Consider the following 17,208-nt stretch of genomic DNA (forward strand, 5'->3'; position numbering starts at 1 on the left):
GTTTAGATGCAGTTTCGCTTTACAGATTGACAGCAATGATGCTTCAAAAGGACTATGAGGAAAACTACTTGTTTGGCAATATATATATCTGGCCTTGTTTACCGTACTTGTATTTCAAAGGCCAAACGTACATTTAGACAACACTACCAGTCTGTGTTCTTAAAAATGAGAAACTGGTTTGCTTTGGTTTTAAAATCAATTTAGTGAACTTCTTATCCAAAATATGACTTTTTGAAGTGTCATGAAGAGGAGCAAAGACTTTTTTGTTTCAATCTAAGCAGATAGCTTGAGCAACTCTTATCTTTGTGCAACGATAGTAATTTTAGTATGCAGCCAATAAGAAATACATATGTCATCAGATCCATGGATCTGGTATTTTGTTGAAGAAAATTTAGTATAGCAGAAGGTTCTAATTCTACCTAGTTTTATTGTATGTTGATAAAAAAGAACATTGTGTTGTAAGAACCTGATTGTTTAAGGCCTAGAGAGCAGTTGTGGATCTTATTTTCTGCCAGTCTGCTCCTTAAAACTGTATCCATTTTTTTACCTCAATAGTGGCCCATGATTCAAAGGCTAAGTTAATTCTGGCTTAAAAAAAAAAAAAAAAAGCCAACCACAACAGTGTATTTATATTTGCATCAGTTGTTAATCTTGAAGGGGTGGGGAATTCCTGGATCATTTGACATGAGGCAGGGCGTTAAAATACCTGGCTGTTTCTCTTCCATTATTTTATGTATTTTGAGTAATGTTACTGCTTACTCATTTTTCACTGAAACTTTGTAGTTCTAATCAGGATTTCTTCTTTAACCCAAATCTCTTCAGTTCTTTAACTGATATTATCCTTCTCTGCATCTTTTCTATTTGATGTATCCTTTTTCAGATGGGGGTGACCAAAACTGAACACAGAATTCAAAAGTGAACACACACTATTCAAGGTGAGGGGTTATCACTAGTTTTGTTTAAGGCATATGTCTTTCTCATTTAAAAATAAGTACTGATACCCTGCTGATTTTTGCTCTCAATTTAATCTATTTTTCTTGAGTAATCGGTAAAGTGGTCTAGATTTTTTTCGTTGGAAATATAATTTGTGAACTATTGATTCTTATGAGTAATTCATGAATGAGTGATTTACATTAATTTTCAACGTTTCGCTCTACACCATGAGTGCTCTACTGCCTGTTATTATGTTGCTGTAATTACGTATTTGAAATTCTTTCTGAAGTCCATCACACACTAGAGAACCAGTTGTTGTTTAGAACCCTCATCGTCCGCAAATTTTGTCACTATACGATTCATTCTCATTGCCTCCATCAGATTATTAAGTGTACTTGTGTGCATTTTTTTAAAATAACTGAGCTGATAATTTGATTAGGATCCCTCCAGCATAGAATCTTTGCTACGGTCTTGCAGATCTCTTAGTAAGGTTTGTACTCCTCCATTTATGATTGACTGGTATTGAAGAAGACAAATTGGACGTGAGAATATTTGTTAGAATGCCTACTATTTTATGTAATTACTCTTAGCTGATCGTTCACCTAGACCTCCTTTCTTTAGAAGAAGGATGACTCATCTCACAACCCGTCTAGTTGTTACTTTGATAATGTATATGCTTGCATTCTGTGGGTAGTTGTAGATTCAAAAAGCCAGGTTTGTAATCCATTTTGACTTCAGTCACTCTTAAAGTCATGTAAGTTACACCCACTTTCTCTTGATCAGTAAGGTGGTTTTGAACAGCTCATTAGCAACAACAACAACAACAAAAAGGTAAATGTGCTGCCCTTTTGATGACTTCTTTGCATTGGTTTTAGTTACAGTGATGACTGTGGTGTATCCAGAGCTGATGAATTATTAGGCATTGTGAAATGAAACAGTGGTAAGAAGGGGTGGTAATGTTCGGCTTGTATGAGAAGAGTATGTATTTTGTCTTACATTCTTATTTTAGAAATGTTGTCTGCATTTGCCTTCAGCTATACAAATATGTAGAAGCCAAAATTTATGGAGAACGGGTATTAAAATGTTTTACTCAGCGTACTTGAAGTTTCAAACTTAAAATGCAATGTTGCAAAAGAATGTTACTCTGAAACTGGTAATGAAGAGGTAAGCTGCCAGAATTCCCATCATTGGGCATCTCTGGAATGCTAAGTAGCACCAGGGAAGGGGAAGCGGCTCTACTTTCCTCATAAGGCCCTGTTATCTTGAGCTGCTAGCGTGGAGGTTGGTATAGGTGGTGGTTAAAGGTTTTGGTCTTGGAAAGAACTGTGATGTGTTGAAAGGAGTGGGAGACGTGAGGGGTGGAGGGCTATTTATATGTGCGGCAGCCCAGCGTGCCGTAAATACAGCAGTGCCATGTGGCAGGCAGGGCGTACCGACAGCCTTTGTACTGCCAAAAAGAAAGAAAATCAGAATCTGCTGCATCTTGATTCCAAATTCTTGGATACGTGAGGAGGTGTTGCGAGGCCTTTGGTGGGAACATGCCTGAAAGATTATTTCTGCATTAAACAGAATTTTACTTACATGAGCAGTGCTAGGAAGCTGCTGTTTTATTGTAGCTTATACGTTTCTTCAATTTGTATTTTGTACATTAACTGTTGGTTTTTAGCTTTTTAATTTACTTGTTGCTCTACATTAGAGTTTGGAGCTGTGTTTTCTAAGTAATGATCATTGGGAATGGCTTAGATTTCTTACACTTTTTGTCCTGAGGTGTTATTGATTGTTGCTCTTTGCTCTTTGTTACTCCAATATAAAGGTCTGAGGAATTTTCTTCAGTTGAATTTTTGTTTAGCTTTTGCCTTTTTAAAAATCCTCTGTTGAGGAATTATTTCACTTCAGCTTTGTTTATTTTGTTGCTTTGGTCTAAGCTGGCTAACGCTGAACCTAAATCACTTTGTGAGAAAGTTCTGGTCATTAAGCAAATTAACGAAACAAATGGTGTGACTTTTTCCTCCCAAGCTTGCAAGATATATGTGAAATAGTGTGTATATTTGTGATCTGCGGTGTAGTCAGTAGAAGTGTTGCCATCGAAATGAGGCTGAAGCAAATACTCATTTGCATCTCCCGCCTATTTGAGTATTTCCATCCATTGGAAGAGTTTGCTTCAGGAGAGGTGAATTGAGTAGTGCTGCACCAAGGAAGAAAGAAGCATTTCGGATTTTTTCACCTAGGAATTGTTGCTTAACGAAGCAAATCGTTGCTTAACAAAGGGCTGTGAGGGGCATGGCTCTGGCCCTCTCCAGGCCTGTGGCACTCATGGTGGGATCACAGAGCTCCTGGGTGCCCATGAAGAACTTCCAGATGATTATGTTTGGAAATACAGTAAAAGCTTTCTGCTTTCTGTCATTGTATCTACCCGTATCCTTCTTTTATTTGCAATCCTATCCCTCAAAAGAGATGAGGGACAGACTGACTGACGGTGGCTATTTTTGTACGGTGCACATATTAGCTGTTGAGTAAATATAAGAGGTTTCTGAAGAGCTTATTTTAGCAGAAGCATTTGCTGAAGCCACTATATCCATAGGCTCTGTGTATGTTCATTAACTATTTGGAGCTGTAACATAATACAACAAAAGGAAGCATATTTTCACAGAGATCTATAACAACAGGGTGCAGCGGGGCATCCAGCCAACAGTTGAATGCAGACATTTCTTACTGCTATTTTCAGTCTTGTGGCATGTAGATATATTAAATTTATTTCTCAGATAACAAAACTAGCCAATACTTACTGCGGTGTCATGATCCTGCATTGCAAAAATACGTGTTTAAGCTCTAGAAGTTAAATGTAACCAACTCTTTGAATACAGTGGAAAACTGAGCCTCTCTAGTTTCCTAGCTAGTGACAAGGTTTGTTGTTCATGTAACTGCATCTAAACTGGTTTGTGAGCAGAGTGAGAAGTGAAGCATCGGTACGAATGGAAAGCGTGTAAACATTTCACCCTGTCAATTTCTTATTGCTGGAAAGTCTCAGATTTTTCTGAGGCAGAAGCTTTGGGGTTTTTGCTGGACCATTAATAGGGCAGAATTTCAGGAGCCTTTCCCATGATGAACATCTGTCTCTCTTTGGAGCCAAGTTTGGCAGACTTAAGCTGTAGCACAGGTGGGCCTGGAGAAAGAGCTCATAGGTACGTCAACGTACGTGTCTGGCCAACCATTGCTGCTTTTAGGTAACAGGCATGTCAAAAGTCAAGAAGATAGTTCAGCTCTTGGCTGCTGTCCAGCTGCAAAATAGCTGTGTCCCAGTATAGCATGAAATAGGAATTTGTCCCAATATGGCATGAGAATAGGAATCTGTTCCTGAGACAGTGCATTTCTATGAACTAAAGAATGTTTTGTTAAAGGTAAATTAAATGAAATATATGGAAATTTATTACGTTAAGAGGTTGTTTTGTTTGTGGAATGTTAAAATGACACAGGAACGTGTGCTGAAGTACAACATTTATAAGCTTTTACACGGATGAGCAATCAGGACTTTTCTCAGCAGCATGTAATGTGGTCAGTTGAATGCTACTGTTCAGCCTGGTTGCAATGTGAATTATTGTGTTGGTTTTAATTGTCTTCATGCTTTTCTGTCACATGCTAAGATAACAACAGATTGTAATTTTAAAACTAAATCACGTTATAGCTTGAACGAACTGGGAGGAAGGCTTAAAAAGAGCAAATGTAATTAAAACTGATGTCTGCGGAATACTTGAGTTTTGTTCAATGTGAACAGAAATGTTAAAAGCCTCTTTAGCAGCTGTGTCAATACCAATTTTTCTAGTTGTTGAGTAGAGAAATAAATGTCAATGCTGTTGTTTAAATAATTCACATTTGTTTTAAGTGGAAAAATAAGACCTGGTCTATTTAGCAAGTGCAGTGGTGTCACTGAAGCGGTTTAAGAATGGCTCACCTTCTATTAATTTGAGAGCGTAAGGGATTTACAGTTATGTAATGAAATTGATATTTTTAATAACTTTGAGTGTACTTTCCAGTTTGGAAGTGTGCAAGTGTATTTTCAGATAAAACTTGTTTTTTGTTTTGTTTTGAGGTATATCACTGTGTTTTGTTTAGAATGTAGTTAACAGGTGTACAACTTCAAGCAAATGAATTGCTCAGGACATGCTGGAGGAAAGACAAAAACACTGAATCCATTGTGTTCTCCTTTTCAGCCATATTGCTTATTTTTATGTACATAGGAAGCAAACTGATAAGTAACTTCTCAGAACAACAAAATTCTTACAGCAGATTATGTAGGTAAAGGAAAGTGCAGGTTCTAATGTTATGGTTTCAATGAAGTGACTAGGCTGTGTTTTCAAATAACAGATGTTTTTGTCACGTTGGATTGCTGAATTACCTTTTTTCCCTGAGGAAAAAAACTCAATAACCATATTTAATTTGCAGAGCACCAGAGATCATACTGGGATTGCCGTTTTGTGAAGCCATAGACATGTGGTCGTTAGGGTGTGTGATTGCAGAGCTGTTTCTTGGATGGCCACTGTACCCAGGAGCACTGGAATATGACCAGGTATAGAAAAACTTTCACAAGCATATGCTCGCTTTAAGCAATTTAAGAATTTCAGATCCTTAAACTCAGAATTTCAAATGCTAATAACATCCCCTATTAAGTGGTGTTTCTTCAAGTCTGTTTGATGCTTTTAATTTAGTCTTAATGATTGCCCTAGAAACATAAATCCTATTTCTAGAATGAACTGTATATTATGCTGCTTTTCCGAACTGAACTTCAGTTTTTTTCCCTCTATCTTGTAAAACAAATGTTGGTATCAAAGCTGCTTTATTTGATGGAAACCAAAGTTTGAGGACACCGTCATTGCTTTATAAGCTTCCTTTTATTTGCCAAGAATGGGGTTGAGTCTGGAAAACCTGTTCAGATGTCAGGATTAGTTGTCTTCTGAACACTTGAGGATGCTTTCTGGAAATCCCACTTGGCTGAAAAGTTGGAGAGCGTACACTTCATGAGGAACTAGAATCAGCTGTTGCAGTAATACTGTATATGTGCAATGGTAAAGCTTGAATGTGTTGAAGCTGTGCCTTTACTTTGTTGGAATTTTCAGCTGCTGGTACCTCTTGCATTAGTGAGCTGACTTCAAAAAAAAAAAACAAAAACGTAATGAAAGCTGTAGAAACTTACTGTTAAAAACATATATAGAGAGAGGTCTTATTTTCCAACATAATGTGGAAAATTGGAAGTGACGTAATCAGAATTCTGATTTTCCTGTCAATTTTGAACTTTGAAAGTGAAGAAGGCTCCTGAAAATCCCGGTTGTAACGATCTTCAATTCAGCGTTCAGTTTAGGGGCTCTTCCCCCAACACATTGTTTAGATTATTCTGATCCTGATATTCATACCCCAGACTTTCGGCTCCCTGTGCTTCAAGACCAGAGTTAGTTTTCTAAAGGTCTTTTTGTCAAAATAACTGGGAGGGAATATAGTGATTTTTGTGATGATTTTGGTTACATTTCATTTTACTGTGTCCCTCGTTTATACAAAATTCTGTGTTACCTGGGTAGGAAGTGAGCTATGAGTGCAACATGGATTGGTGTTGTCTGGTATGTAGAAGACATTTATGCACTGTATTGCTCTTAAAAAGGAGAAGGAAAGAGGAAACAACTACCAACAATACAGTCTACTGCATTCATTAAGGAAAAACTGAAGACATTTGATTTCGAAATAATTTGAAATACTCTCTCAAAGCTTTACAAGAGCTTGGCAAACCTATTTATTATTTTAAAAGAAACTCTAGAAGAAGATCTGGACATGTAAGAAAGGTCATAACATGTAATTTCCAGAATTAGCTCCACTCTTGCCCCCAACTGCTGTAAATAATGGCTAGAAGGGATGCTGCTTTGAGGGAGAAAGCCGTAAGCCCAGTTCGCAACCTGATCGTGGTGCCACACAGAGGTTGACTCTGCTCCTGGATGTCTAATGTGGCTTTGGACCATGTTATCGGTCACTTAGGATGAAGCTGGGATTTGAATGATTGAAAATTCTGCCCATGTCCTGATTCTGTCCTCAAATTAACTTGTGATTCGTCATGATGGCAGAAACCCATTAACTGAGTACATAGCTGAGAGCCTGTGACTTTGGAGCTTTATGCTTGTACTGCTCTCTGTACAATCTCATAATTAGGAGAATCTTCTTTTGATTAGTATGGAATCCTTGTTTCAAAACAAACAAACAGAAAAAAAGCCCCACCTTCTTTCTCCCATTGCAGCCATCTTGTATATGGAACACAGGCAAATGAGATTTTAAGTTAGCCTTATCAATTGAGTTTGCTAGAAGCATCAGTTGGTAACTCATATATCAACTTGGTTCTCACACTGGAAGAGGAGCTGTCCCCTCCTCTGCATTACTACCAGCGACCTTGTTTTAGGCAGGATTGTCATCATGCTCAGCCAGGTCTGCAAAATTTGGTGCAGAAAAATCTGCTTCAGTGTTTTACTCAGTGCATGTGAATACAGCAATTGCAGGAGATGGCTTTAAGGAAATACACTTCCTTGTGGAATATGATGTGTCACCTAGTGAACAAATGGACAAATGCTTTATGTTGCGTTTTCCCTGTCCCTCTGGTGTGTGACAACCAACAAGCTAGCCCTTGAAAGTAAATGAATATAATAACTCAGAGCTTGTGAATATATTCAGTAACAACTGCGCCTCTTAGTAGGAAATAGCCACATTTTCTGAGCTTTAGTGCTCACCTACAATCGCCCAGGTGCTTAAATGCTGAATTTTTGTACTAATGCATTGTTTTTTCTCTCCTAAATTCTAAGCCTGTATCAAGTGCTTAGGTAATAATGAAGCGATCTAGAAATACTTACAATAGACTGGGATTGTCTAATTATCAAAAATTGGCAGCACTGCACTCAGACCTTCCCTTTTGGTCTGTTTATTTTTCAGTAGAAGCCTTGTGCATGCCTTTCCTTTCCATTTCCCAACAGTTTTCTTCCTCTCAGATGCTTTTAGCTCTCAGGTCCTCTATTTACCATCAAACTCCTCTTCTGTTTTCTGCTTCAGGGTATTTCCTTGCTTTGTCCTTGTCATTTCCCTTTCTTCCATACTCTGGGACTCCCCAGCTGCTCCAGCTTTTCCAGGGTCAGCCTAACACTCACTCTGCCGCTGTGCAGGCACGTGGTTTGGGGCAGTGCCCAATTCTCTTCTAAAATAAATGAATGATAATAATTTCAGTGAACAAAAGCACCTGTCTTTCAGACAAGGCTGCTCCATTCTTATTGCATTCAGTAGTCATTTTCTGAGATTAGGAGAGCATCTCTTGGTGGCTGTCTGGAGATTGTACGTGCTCTTGCTTTGTAAATGGAACCTTTGCTTGAAATGTACGTGTGTCAGATGTACAAGACAATGATAATGTGAAAAAATCAATTGTGAAGGACTTTATAGAGTTATATAATGAGTATGCAAAAAAAAGCCATCACAATTCTGTATACGAGCAACTCTCTTGTGCCAATTTTTATGTTTAGAATTAATGCATGATATTTAGGATTGGAGTGGGTTGAGGATGACAGCCATTCTCCTCGGGTCCTCATATCTGTGACTGAACTTGAAAAGCTTCCTTATGTAGGTCAGTTCAGAGGTTTGTTTCTGTATAACTCCCTCTGAAAGAGTGAAGAAGCAGTATCAAGCATTCAGTTCTATTTTTTTTCTCCTATGTGAGATGGAGCTGTTAAACTCCAGGTTTATGTTGTTACTGCTTTCCTTTAAGTGAAATAAATTTTTAACTTGTGTGCTAAACTCTTTGCTGCATTTCTTTTTTCTTCCTCAGATTCGTTACATTTCTCAGACTCAAGGTTTGCCCGGAGAACAGTTGTTAAGCATGGGGACGAAAACTGCAAGATTTTTCTGTAGAGAAACAGATGCACCATATTCTAGTTGGAGATTAAAGGTAATCAGTATAATATAGTAGAAAGCAGAGAAACCAAAAAGGCCAAGATTGACTACAAGATCATTAGCTCCCTTCCACATCTCTGGTGGTTTTTTTTTTTTTTCTGTCCCCACTCTGTATCTCTTCCATTTTTTCCTTTCCCCCCCTCGTTCCTAAAAACCAGCACTCTAAATTCACACCCCTTAAGCAGTGGTTGGCCAGAGGGCATGCATAGTGCAGCTCCCAGGCTGCTGGCCTGGAGTGAAGTGCATGTGTGCCTGGCTGCAGCATGGGCTTCACATTAAGCCTTGTATCTCTTGAGGCACTGAGTGAGGTTTTTCTCCTGCTTAGTCACAGATTTTCACTTCATTTTATAGAATTTGTCTCTGAGACCCAAGCTGCTCTTAAAAGTTCTTCAAAAATGATATCAGGGTCAGAAGTCCTAGGAGAAAGGAGTCCAAGAAACAACATGATTCACTTGCTTCTGATTTCATGCTAAAACAACCTTTGTTGGCCGAAAGCTATAGTACAATGAAAGTAGACAAAATAAGTCTGTTTTTATGGTTTGTCTACCTTGCTTCTCTCTAAGCAACATTACATGACTATAAACAGTTATAACCCCCTATGCAAAGATCGTTTTTGGTAAATTAAGTTGCTTCATGTTGCAGTTTCACAGAGTTTACAGAGGGCTTGAGGAGTAACGAAGCAGTTACTGTTGACATAAAACCTCTGAAGTAATGAACAGCTGGCAGGCCCAAAGCACAGGTTGCATAACATCCAGTAGTAGCTTGGTAAATCCAGTGTGTGGTGGGCTGAGAAGCTGGGGCTGGTGCTGGCCCTGGAGGAATGAATACTGCTGGGGTCACCCTATTTCAGGATTCTCTCATTACTCTGCCATGATTACTCCATTTGAAAAGAAAGAAATTCACACCGTTGATGGAGAGATGATAGTGTACACCTGGCTTTCCTGTGTCAGAATCTAGACGAGTCATTTATGCAAAGAGCCCTCTTCAGTTTTAGGAAGTTCCGTTTTTACCATCAGGCTCAACACTGTCTTGGGTGAAGAAAGAATTTTTGGTGTGGACCACTAGTCGTTACTCAGAGTTTTCAAAGTTAATTTTAAAAACTTTCCTGTCATCTGAATATTAAAAACAAATAAGTAAATAAATAAAAATTCCTTGCAGTGCTAACTTACATCACGCAACATGGCAAAGCAAATAGAAACGGAACAAAGTCTGTCTCATATAGGTAAATGTATTTTTTTCATTCAGTGATATGGTTGTACTGCTGTCTGAAATGAAAGGTCTGAATTTAAGGAAATGCCTACGATACAAGTAATAGAAAACCTGTGACGTATAATAACACACTTTCTGTATACATATACACGCACACCATTAACGAACTTTTTGCTAGGCTTTTAGTGCTTCCTGTGTGATTCACAAACCTACTGTAATCCAGTACTGTGTTAAATTGGATGTGGAATTCAGTAGTTTCATATTTCAATTTAGAAAATGGAAGTAGTCAGCAATTAAGCATATACAAACTCAAATATGTAATTGAGTTAATTTTAATTTTTTTGTTAATCAGGCTTCTTAGGCCAATAAATGTTTAAATGTAGTCAGGAGTTGAAGGTGTTAGGTTTTTGCAGTTGTCCTCTATTGCCAATGTCTAAATTCAGTTCTCCTTTCTTTTCTTTCTTTTCTTTCTTTTTTTTTTTTTTTTTCCTTTGAGACTTTGGAAGAGCACGAGGCAGAGACAGGTATGAAGTCTAAAGAGGCCAGGAAGTATATTTTCAACAGTTTGGATGATATAGTGCATGTGAGTATTTATGCCTTCTTCCTTTGCAAAAGGAAGGATGAGAGAAATTATATTTTTGTTTTGAAGTAAACATCTTCTAGACTGTTATTTGTTGTGTGTCAATCCTATCCATCCTTGTCTACGTATATTGTGCTGGGGAAAATATCCAGCTGTGTCAGTTTGTCTTTTTAGACAGATGTTCCTTTGTCACTGTCTATGTTAAGCAGTGGTACTTGTCCGATAACAGAAGGAATCAAACCAATGTGAATGTCTTGTGTCTGACTGTTTTGTTCAATGCCAGGTGAACATGGTGATGGATTTAGAAGGAAGTGACCTGTTGGCAGAGAAGGCAGACAGGAGGGAATTTGTCAGTCTGTTGAAGAAAATGTTGCTGATTGATGCTGATTTAAGAATTACTCCAGCTGAGACACTGAACCATTCTTTCGTTACCATGAAGCACCTCCTCGATTTTCCTCATAGCAACCAGTAGGTACCAAAGGTTGTCTTATGTTTCTATTGTAGCAATTCATATGTGTGGTACTGTTGTTTCATCTGCTAGCGGAGAAAAAATCTTCAGTCATTTCTGTGACATCTCAGACAATTCTTTCAGGTGCTTTCAATGTTAGATACGCCTACTAGGTCAAAGAATGTGTTTGAATAACTTTTCTTTTCTCTGAAAAGTAACATTAAAGCAGTAGAATTTTCAATTATCTTTTGTATGTCTGGATTATAGAAGTCTAATACTGCAGAAATTTTGGGCTTTATTCTTAGAAGCATGAAGAAACAGTTCTTGTCAGTCATTGAGCACTAGGGTAGGCATTTCTTGAAATGGACTCAGGTACTTTATTTTGTACAATGGTTAACATAGAATATATTGAAAGCTTTCTTGCAATTCTGGAACTAGATCTTTCAGTGTGCGTTTCCTGAAGTGCAAGCATTTGGGGGAAGAAAGAACCTTCCCATCCATTTAGGTTGCTATCTTGCTTCTATCCAGTTGTTAGAAAACAGGTGAAAGAAGCAGGAAATTGCAGAGTTTTCTTGTTATTGTTTTTTTTTTAACTATAGTTTTAAAATATGCATTAAGATGTCTTGTCTTGGGCATAGCAACAGCACAACTTCTATTTCTGTGATGCTACTACTTCTGTGCATGATGCCACTCTGTGGAACTGGCAGCTGTGGGCTTTGAACTTTTTTTCTTGTTCTGTGGATTTGTTATGTACATTTGCATGCAATTTTACTTAAAGCAACCTACATATTTTCTGTTTGAAACAGAGTAAAGTCCTGTTTTCACATCATGGATGTTTGCAAATGCAGATCAAATTTATATGACCTAAGCAACCGCAATAAAACATCGCTTATGAGACCAGTTGCCTCAGGCAGTGCAGCTAATCTGACTGCAAGCTTCACCAAAATCAGCCCATTAAGAAGCCAGGTAAAAATGTTTTTATACTGAAAACTCAGTTAGTGCAGTTTTATTGATTTCGTAACTGAGAAAAGTGTATGTGGTAAGTGACAAAATATTCTGTTTTACGCTTTTATTTTCCTTAGTGTTTGTTTGAGAAACCAAACAAACTAGCTTTAGAATCCTGTACGTTTCCAAATTACCAGCTGGAATCATCATAGCAGAGCACTGCTGTATTGCAGTGCCCCCCCGTGGCAAGATGGAAATGCTTCCCGTCAAATGGATTTGAAATTTCCATTTTTATAAAATTATTTTAGCTGTTTATTATACTAGCTAGTGGGACATCTTCACAATTATAATGGTGCCTGTGTTGAATCTGCTCCCCTAGGCTCTAACTGCATCTGCCCACTCAGTTTTGCAACAAGGAATACCACTGCAGGCAGGAACTGCTCAGTTTGGTTGCAGTGACATTTTCCAGCAGACGCTGATTATATGTCCTCCGACTCTTCAAGGTATGTTTAACTGCAGCTATTAGCTCCGGAAATGTCAGTGGTGCTGTCTGCTACAGCAGTATTTGAGTTTTCCACTATATCCACTTAAGCTATATATTAAAATAATTAATTCTGTAAAATAAGTAAGTAAAAATAATTAGTGTAAGAGTCAGACTCAGATATGTTGCACCTTGTCAGTCTCCCTTTCCCTCTTCCTCTCTCCCCTGTTGTATTTGCATACATACATGCACATACATGTATCTGAATAAAATAGAGACATGTGATGTGGAATCTAAAGCAAGAAAGGAGGGTATTTTAAAATAGAACTTGAGAAGAAACAAGAAAGATGAGGAGAGTATCAATGTTGCTGCAACTGTATCTCTAGGATATAGCTATCCCTATATCCCTGGGGATATAGGATATCCCAGGAATAAGGGTAAGAACCTTTAACACTTTTTGTCCTAGATCAATCGGGATGATTAACAAAATGTTTAATTAGAATCTTGGGGCTTTACTTAAGGATATGGCTGTCCCACATAAACAGTACCAGATGTGCTGTCCAATGGTTAAGGTCAATCAGGACAACTATATAGAACAATTGCAACTTTCTGCTGGTTAAAAAACTTTTAACTGCATCTTTGAGAGCTTTGATTGTTTTGTTCTGTGAGGAAGAAGCAACAGCCTGGCTAAACTCTTCATTTCCTACAAGGATAAAATTGACTTGAATATACAATTTGCAATTTATGGGAAGAAATAATTGGCTGAGGGCTTAATTATCAGAAACAGTTGGAAGACTGTGAGGTGGAAAGGCTTGCAGAGAAACATTTCTGTAGGGTAGAAACTGACCGGATAAAGATCTGCATCTCTGGAAAGGTATGTGGTAATGTAGGTAATTTCTATTTCCCAAACAGATTTATCTGCGTAATGCAAGCAGAGATCTTATTGCTTAGGAGTCTTGAAAACTTTGCTTTGATTGCTGCAGAACGTATCAATCAAAAATTGTGGGTTTTTTTCTGCTTATATTTGGCTGATCAGAGAGGAGCTGATGAAAAACAGCTTTCTTATCCTAGGAACAGTCGTTTATGGATAGGGAAAGGTAGTTTGTGGTGTTTGCTTATTAACTTTTTTATAGAGACCAGATCTTGAAATGATAAATTTTATTGTAAGGTTTTTCTTAAGAGGATTTTCTAACTCCTCCTCGCTTTTTACCTTAACTTAGAACCCAGGAAGTTTTTATCTCTTTAGATAAAGACAGATACAACCAACTTTCTCAGTAATGTTACGTGTGTATTTTTAGTGTGATGATAAATGTCCAAGCTGAAGTTCTGGTACAGCTTGAATAAACGGAATTTATTGGTTTCATCACACAGGTGACAAGCTGAGTTACTGGTATGGAGGGAAAGGGATATTAATAGTGTCTGGCACCTCTTCAAGTTTTATGTTTGGCTACTCTGTCAAATATCTTAAGTGCTAAGTCTTGCTACTCTTGGCAGAGTTAAGATGTTACTGTTCTGGGTGGGTGTGTGGAAAAGAAATTAGTCAACAGCATTTCAAAGTTCAAAGCTTTTCACTGCACGGTGATAACTTAGTATTGTTTTATGACATGATAGTATCGCATCAGTTGAAGATTTTCCTTTGTCTTGCATTTTAAAGATTACAAAAGAAAACACATTTAATCTTCGCTTAGTTCATCTTTAGTAGTTACCTCCAAACACAAACTGCTTAGGCTTTGACTAAATCACAAGATGGAAATGAAATTAGTATATTCTTCTAACCACTATTTTCTTCAAGCATAGTAATTCTGTTGCATTACCTGGTTTAAAAAAAGTCTTCTTTCATTTTAGTTTAATGAGTTCCAAACATTATTAATTGCAGCATTGCTGCATGTCTGTTAGCTTCCTGTAGCAGCAGTGAGATCTATATACAGCACAAGATGCATCTTTTTGCTTTTACAGGCTTGTGATAGTATTCCAACAATACTACAGTTGGCAGTATTTTGATTGGATTATGAAAACAGTTGATGGTATATTCAGAAAATACAGCGAACTTCACACTATTTTCCACAGAAGAGTGGTAACAAATAGGGGCAGTATACATGTGGCTTTGTGTATTACAAGAGCAGAGAGGAATAGGTTTCAGCTAGCTGGAAACTGTGTGTGAGAAATGCAGGAGTCGACAGGAAACTTAGAAATTCAGTTTTGCTTACTTTTGTAATGCTTCCTTGCAAATGTGTTTTATGTAATTTGTGATGGGTAGTAAAATGCTTAGCTTTGCAAAACCTTCTGCCAAAGTCATTCCACTTTGTAGTAGTTTTGAAATAGGCAAAAGGTATTGGCAGTTCTTTCTGGGAACTAGAAGATAAAATATATGTGCAGATAAGTACTGACACAAAAATCTTTTAAGTGTTACACTGATTTTATTTGGCTTAGAAAGTCTGAATTACGGGATTAGATTGTGAACACATCGAGTCAAAATAGCAAAACGTTACAAAAATATTCTTTATGTCTCCATTTTGCTCAGAAATTATGCTAGACTGATGTTTTGACTAAAGCTATGTGTTTTTCTTCCTGATAGGAATTACTACAAACCATAGTAAACCTGCAAGTTTCTCCCTGAGGCTGGACAACGCGGTTCCATTGGTGACCCAGGCCCATGCAATTCAGCCACTACAGATTCGAGCAGGAATCCTTTCTCAGGTTGGCTTCCTTGAAAATAAAAATGTGATTTGTTCTTACTATTAGTTAGCGAATATTTTCTTACGAAAATTGCTTTGATAATGCCCTGTAGGGTTCTACTGCAGTTCCCATTCTGCATTGTGCTGAACTACAAACAGCTAATGCAAGTTGACTCATTCCCTGCATTGTTCTCTCTTCTCTGCTTCATAGCAGACATGGTCAAACCACACCCAGCAAATCCTGGTTCCTGCGTGGCAGCAAGTGGCGCCAGTGGCAGCCCCTGCGACATCTCTAGCTTCTGATCCTGTGGCTGGCCCACAAAGGCTTGGGGACTGGGGGTAAGTCCACACGTTTTGTGCAATACCTTACTGGCATTGGTTTAACAAGGTCGATGGATGCAATACAAATGACCTGGTTTAAAACTTGCTTTATTTTTCCTCAGGAAGATGATTACCCAGGGCACTCATTACAACTCAGTGATGCCACAGCCTCTTTTAACACATCAGATAACCTTTTCTGCCCCACAGCCAATTAGTGTGGGCATTGCACATGTTGTCTGGCCTCAGCCTGCAGCTACCAAGAGGAATAAACTGTGTCATAACAGGTTGGTAGAATATTTCTAACATTCAGAGGTAGTACGTCTGTAATTGCTGTGGCTGTGGAAGCGCGTGTTGGTTAGCGGGGGGAAAAATGTCTTTTGGGAAAGTTTGTCCTTTCTGCTCTGATTATTCAGTGTTATTTTTGGTAATACAGACTAGATGGAAAAATATTTGCAGTAGCAAGAGGTTTTAGTTCCTGTTGATAAATTTCTGCCTATTATGATAGCAAAGTTGTCTTTATTGCCTTTGGGAAGGTGTGAGAACATACCGAGATAGCTCTAATGAGATATTCCTAAGCTTATATGTATGAGGAAATGCCAGGTTTAGAGAACTAAAAATAAATTGATGCTGGATAATAAGGTTGCAGTAGGCCTTACAATCGCCTTAAGAGCAGTCTTTCTTTCACTGGTGGCCAAAAATATTTCAACTACTTGCCGAAGAAAATAATACCTCACTGCCATATGAAGTATTTGTAAAGGTGTGTGTTTTCTTTTTTTTTCCTTGTAAAAATAGATAAGTAAATAAGTGGGATTTCCTATTTTGGCACAAAATTTACTCTTAGATCACTCTGCAGCTTCTAATTAGCATGTTTCTGATTTTTTTTGCATTGATGTGTAAAATTATAAAAGTGAATGTTCATCACTACGTTGAATGTTTTGTGTTTTTGTGAAAATTGGTGTTTTAGCCAACTTTTTTTTTAAGTAGTACAGTTTTCAGGTCCATTGGCAGAGATTCACTAAATGTCAGGCGATATATTTTCTTCACAGGAGCAACGTGTTGCAAAATACCAATATCCAAAATTCAGCCTTTATATCTCCAAAGATAATTAACCTGAAGGCTGTAAAGAGAATAAGCTGTATAGAAGCACAGGACAATCATAACTCAGATGGACAGGAGAGTAACTGCTGCGAAGCATCGGTCAGGCTGGAACCTGATCGCTCTCTTTCCAACAAGCAGCGACAGGCTATCTTCATCGCGGGCTCCCCCAGCCCCGCAGTCAGTGTCATCACCATCAGCAGCGACACGGACGAAGATGACTTAGATCAAACACGTTCTCTGAGAGAGTAAGAACTGATCTTTACTTCTATTAAATCCTGCTTGCATATGGCTGCCTTAGTGCAACTGCTATATTTAGTGAATCTATGAGGTAATAAGTAAATGAAAGATAATCGATGCACTTTAATCAAGTTGCACTAGGAAGTTAGCTCTGTAGCAGTATAGCAGAGAGTTTAATGTTTGTTTGAATTTGTTTTGCCTTGTTACCAATTCTGAACTGGAGGAACTTTTATTTTAAATCTAAACTTGGTCAAATGTTTCAAGGCTCTGAACTTCATTTGTGGTAAAATCTTAACCTACTTGTCTGTAATGATTCAGTGTA

At 37.9% G+C, this 17,208-nt stretch overlaps 1 protein-coding gene across 7 annotated transcripts in view; it reads left to right on the plus strand.

Annotated features, from left to right (window-relative positions):
• HIPK3 (homeodomain interacting protein kinase 3) overlaps positions 1–17,208 on the plus strand; it is a 92,588-nt gene that overhangs the window by 67,447 nt on the left and 7,933 nt on the right. For 6 of the 7 annotated variants that reach the window (XM_021401669.1, XM_021401674.1, XM_021401672.1 and 3 more), the window contains exons 3-12: positions 5,374–5,497; positions 8,768–8,887; positions 10,598–10,684; positions 10,965–11,149; positions 11,936–12,095; positions 12,454–12,577; positions 15,131–15,252; positions 15,442–15,569; positions 15,674–15,835; positions 16,598–16,894. In XM_021401669.1, coding sequence (XP_021257344.1) covers positions 5,374–5,497; positions 8,768–8,887; positions 10,598–10,684; positions 10,965–11,149; positions 11,936–12,095; positions 12,454–12,577; positions 15,131–15,252; positions 15,442–15,569; positions 15,674–15,835; positions 16,598–16,894 — 1,509 coding nt within the window. The remainder of the gene's footprint in view (positions 1–5,373; positions 5,498–8,767; positions 8,888–10,597; positions 10,685–10,964; positions 11,150–11,935; positions 12,096–12,453; positions 12,578–15,130; positions 15,253–15,441; positions 15,570–15,673; positions 15,836–16,597; positions 16,895–17,208) is intronic. The other variant, XM_021401675.1, reaches the window with a different exon arrangement.

Source organism: Numida meleagris, chromosome 6, assembly GCF_002078875.1.
Source record: "Numida meleagris isolate 19003 breed g44 Domestic line chromosome 6, NumMel1.0, whole genome shotgun sequence".
Lineage (NCBI taxonomy): Eukaryota > Metazoa > Chordata > Aves > Galliformes > Numididae > Numida > Numida meleagris.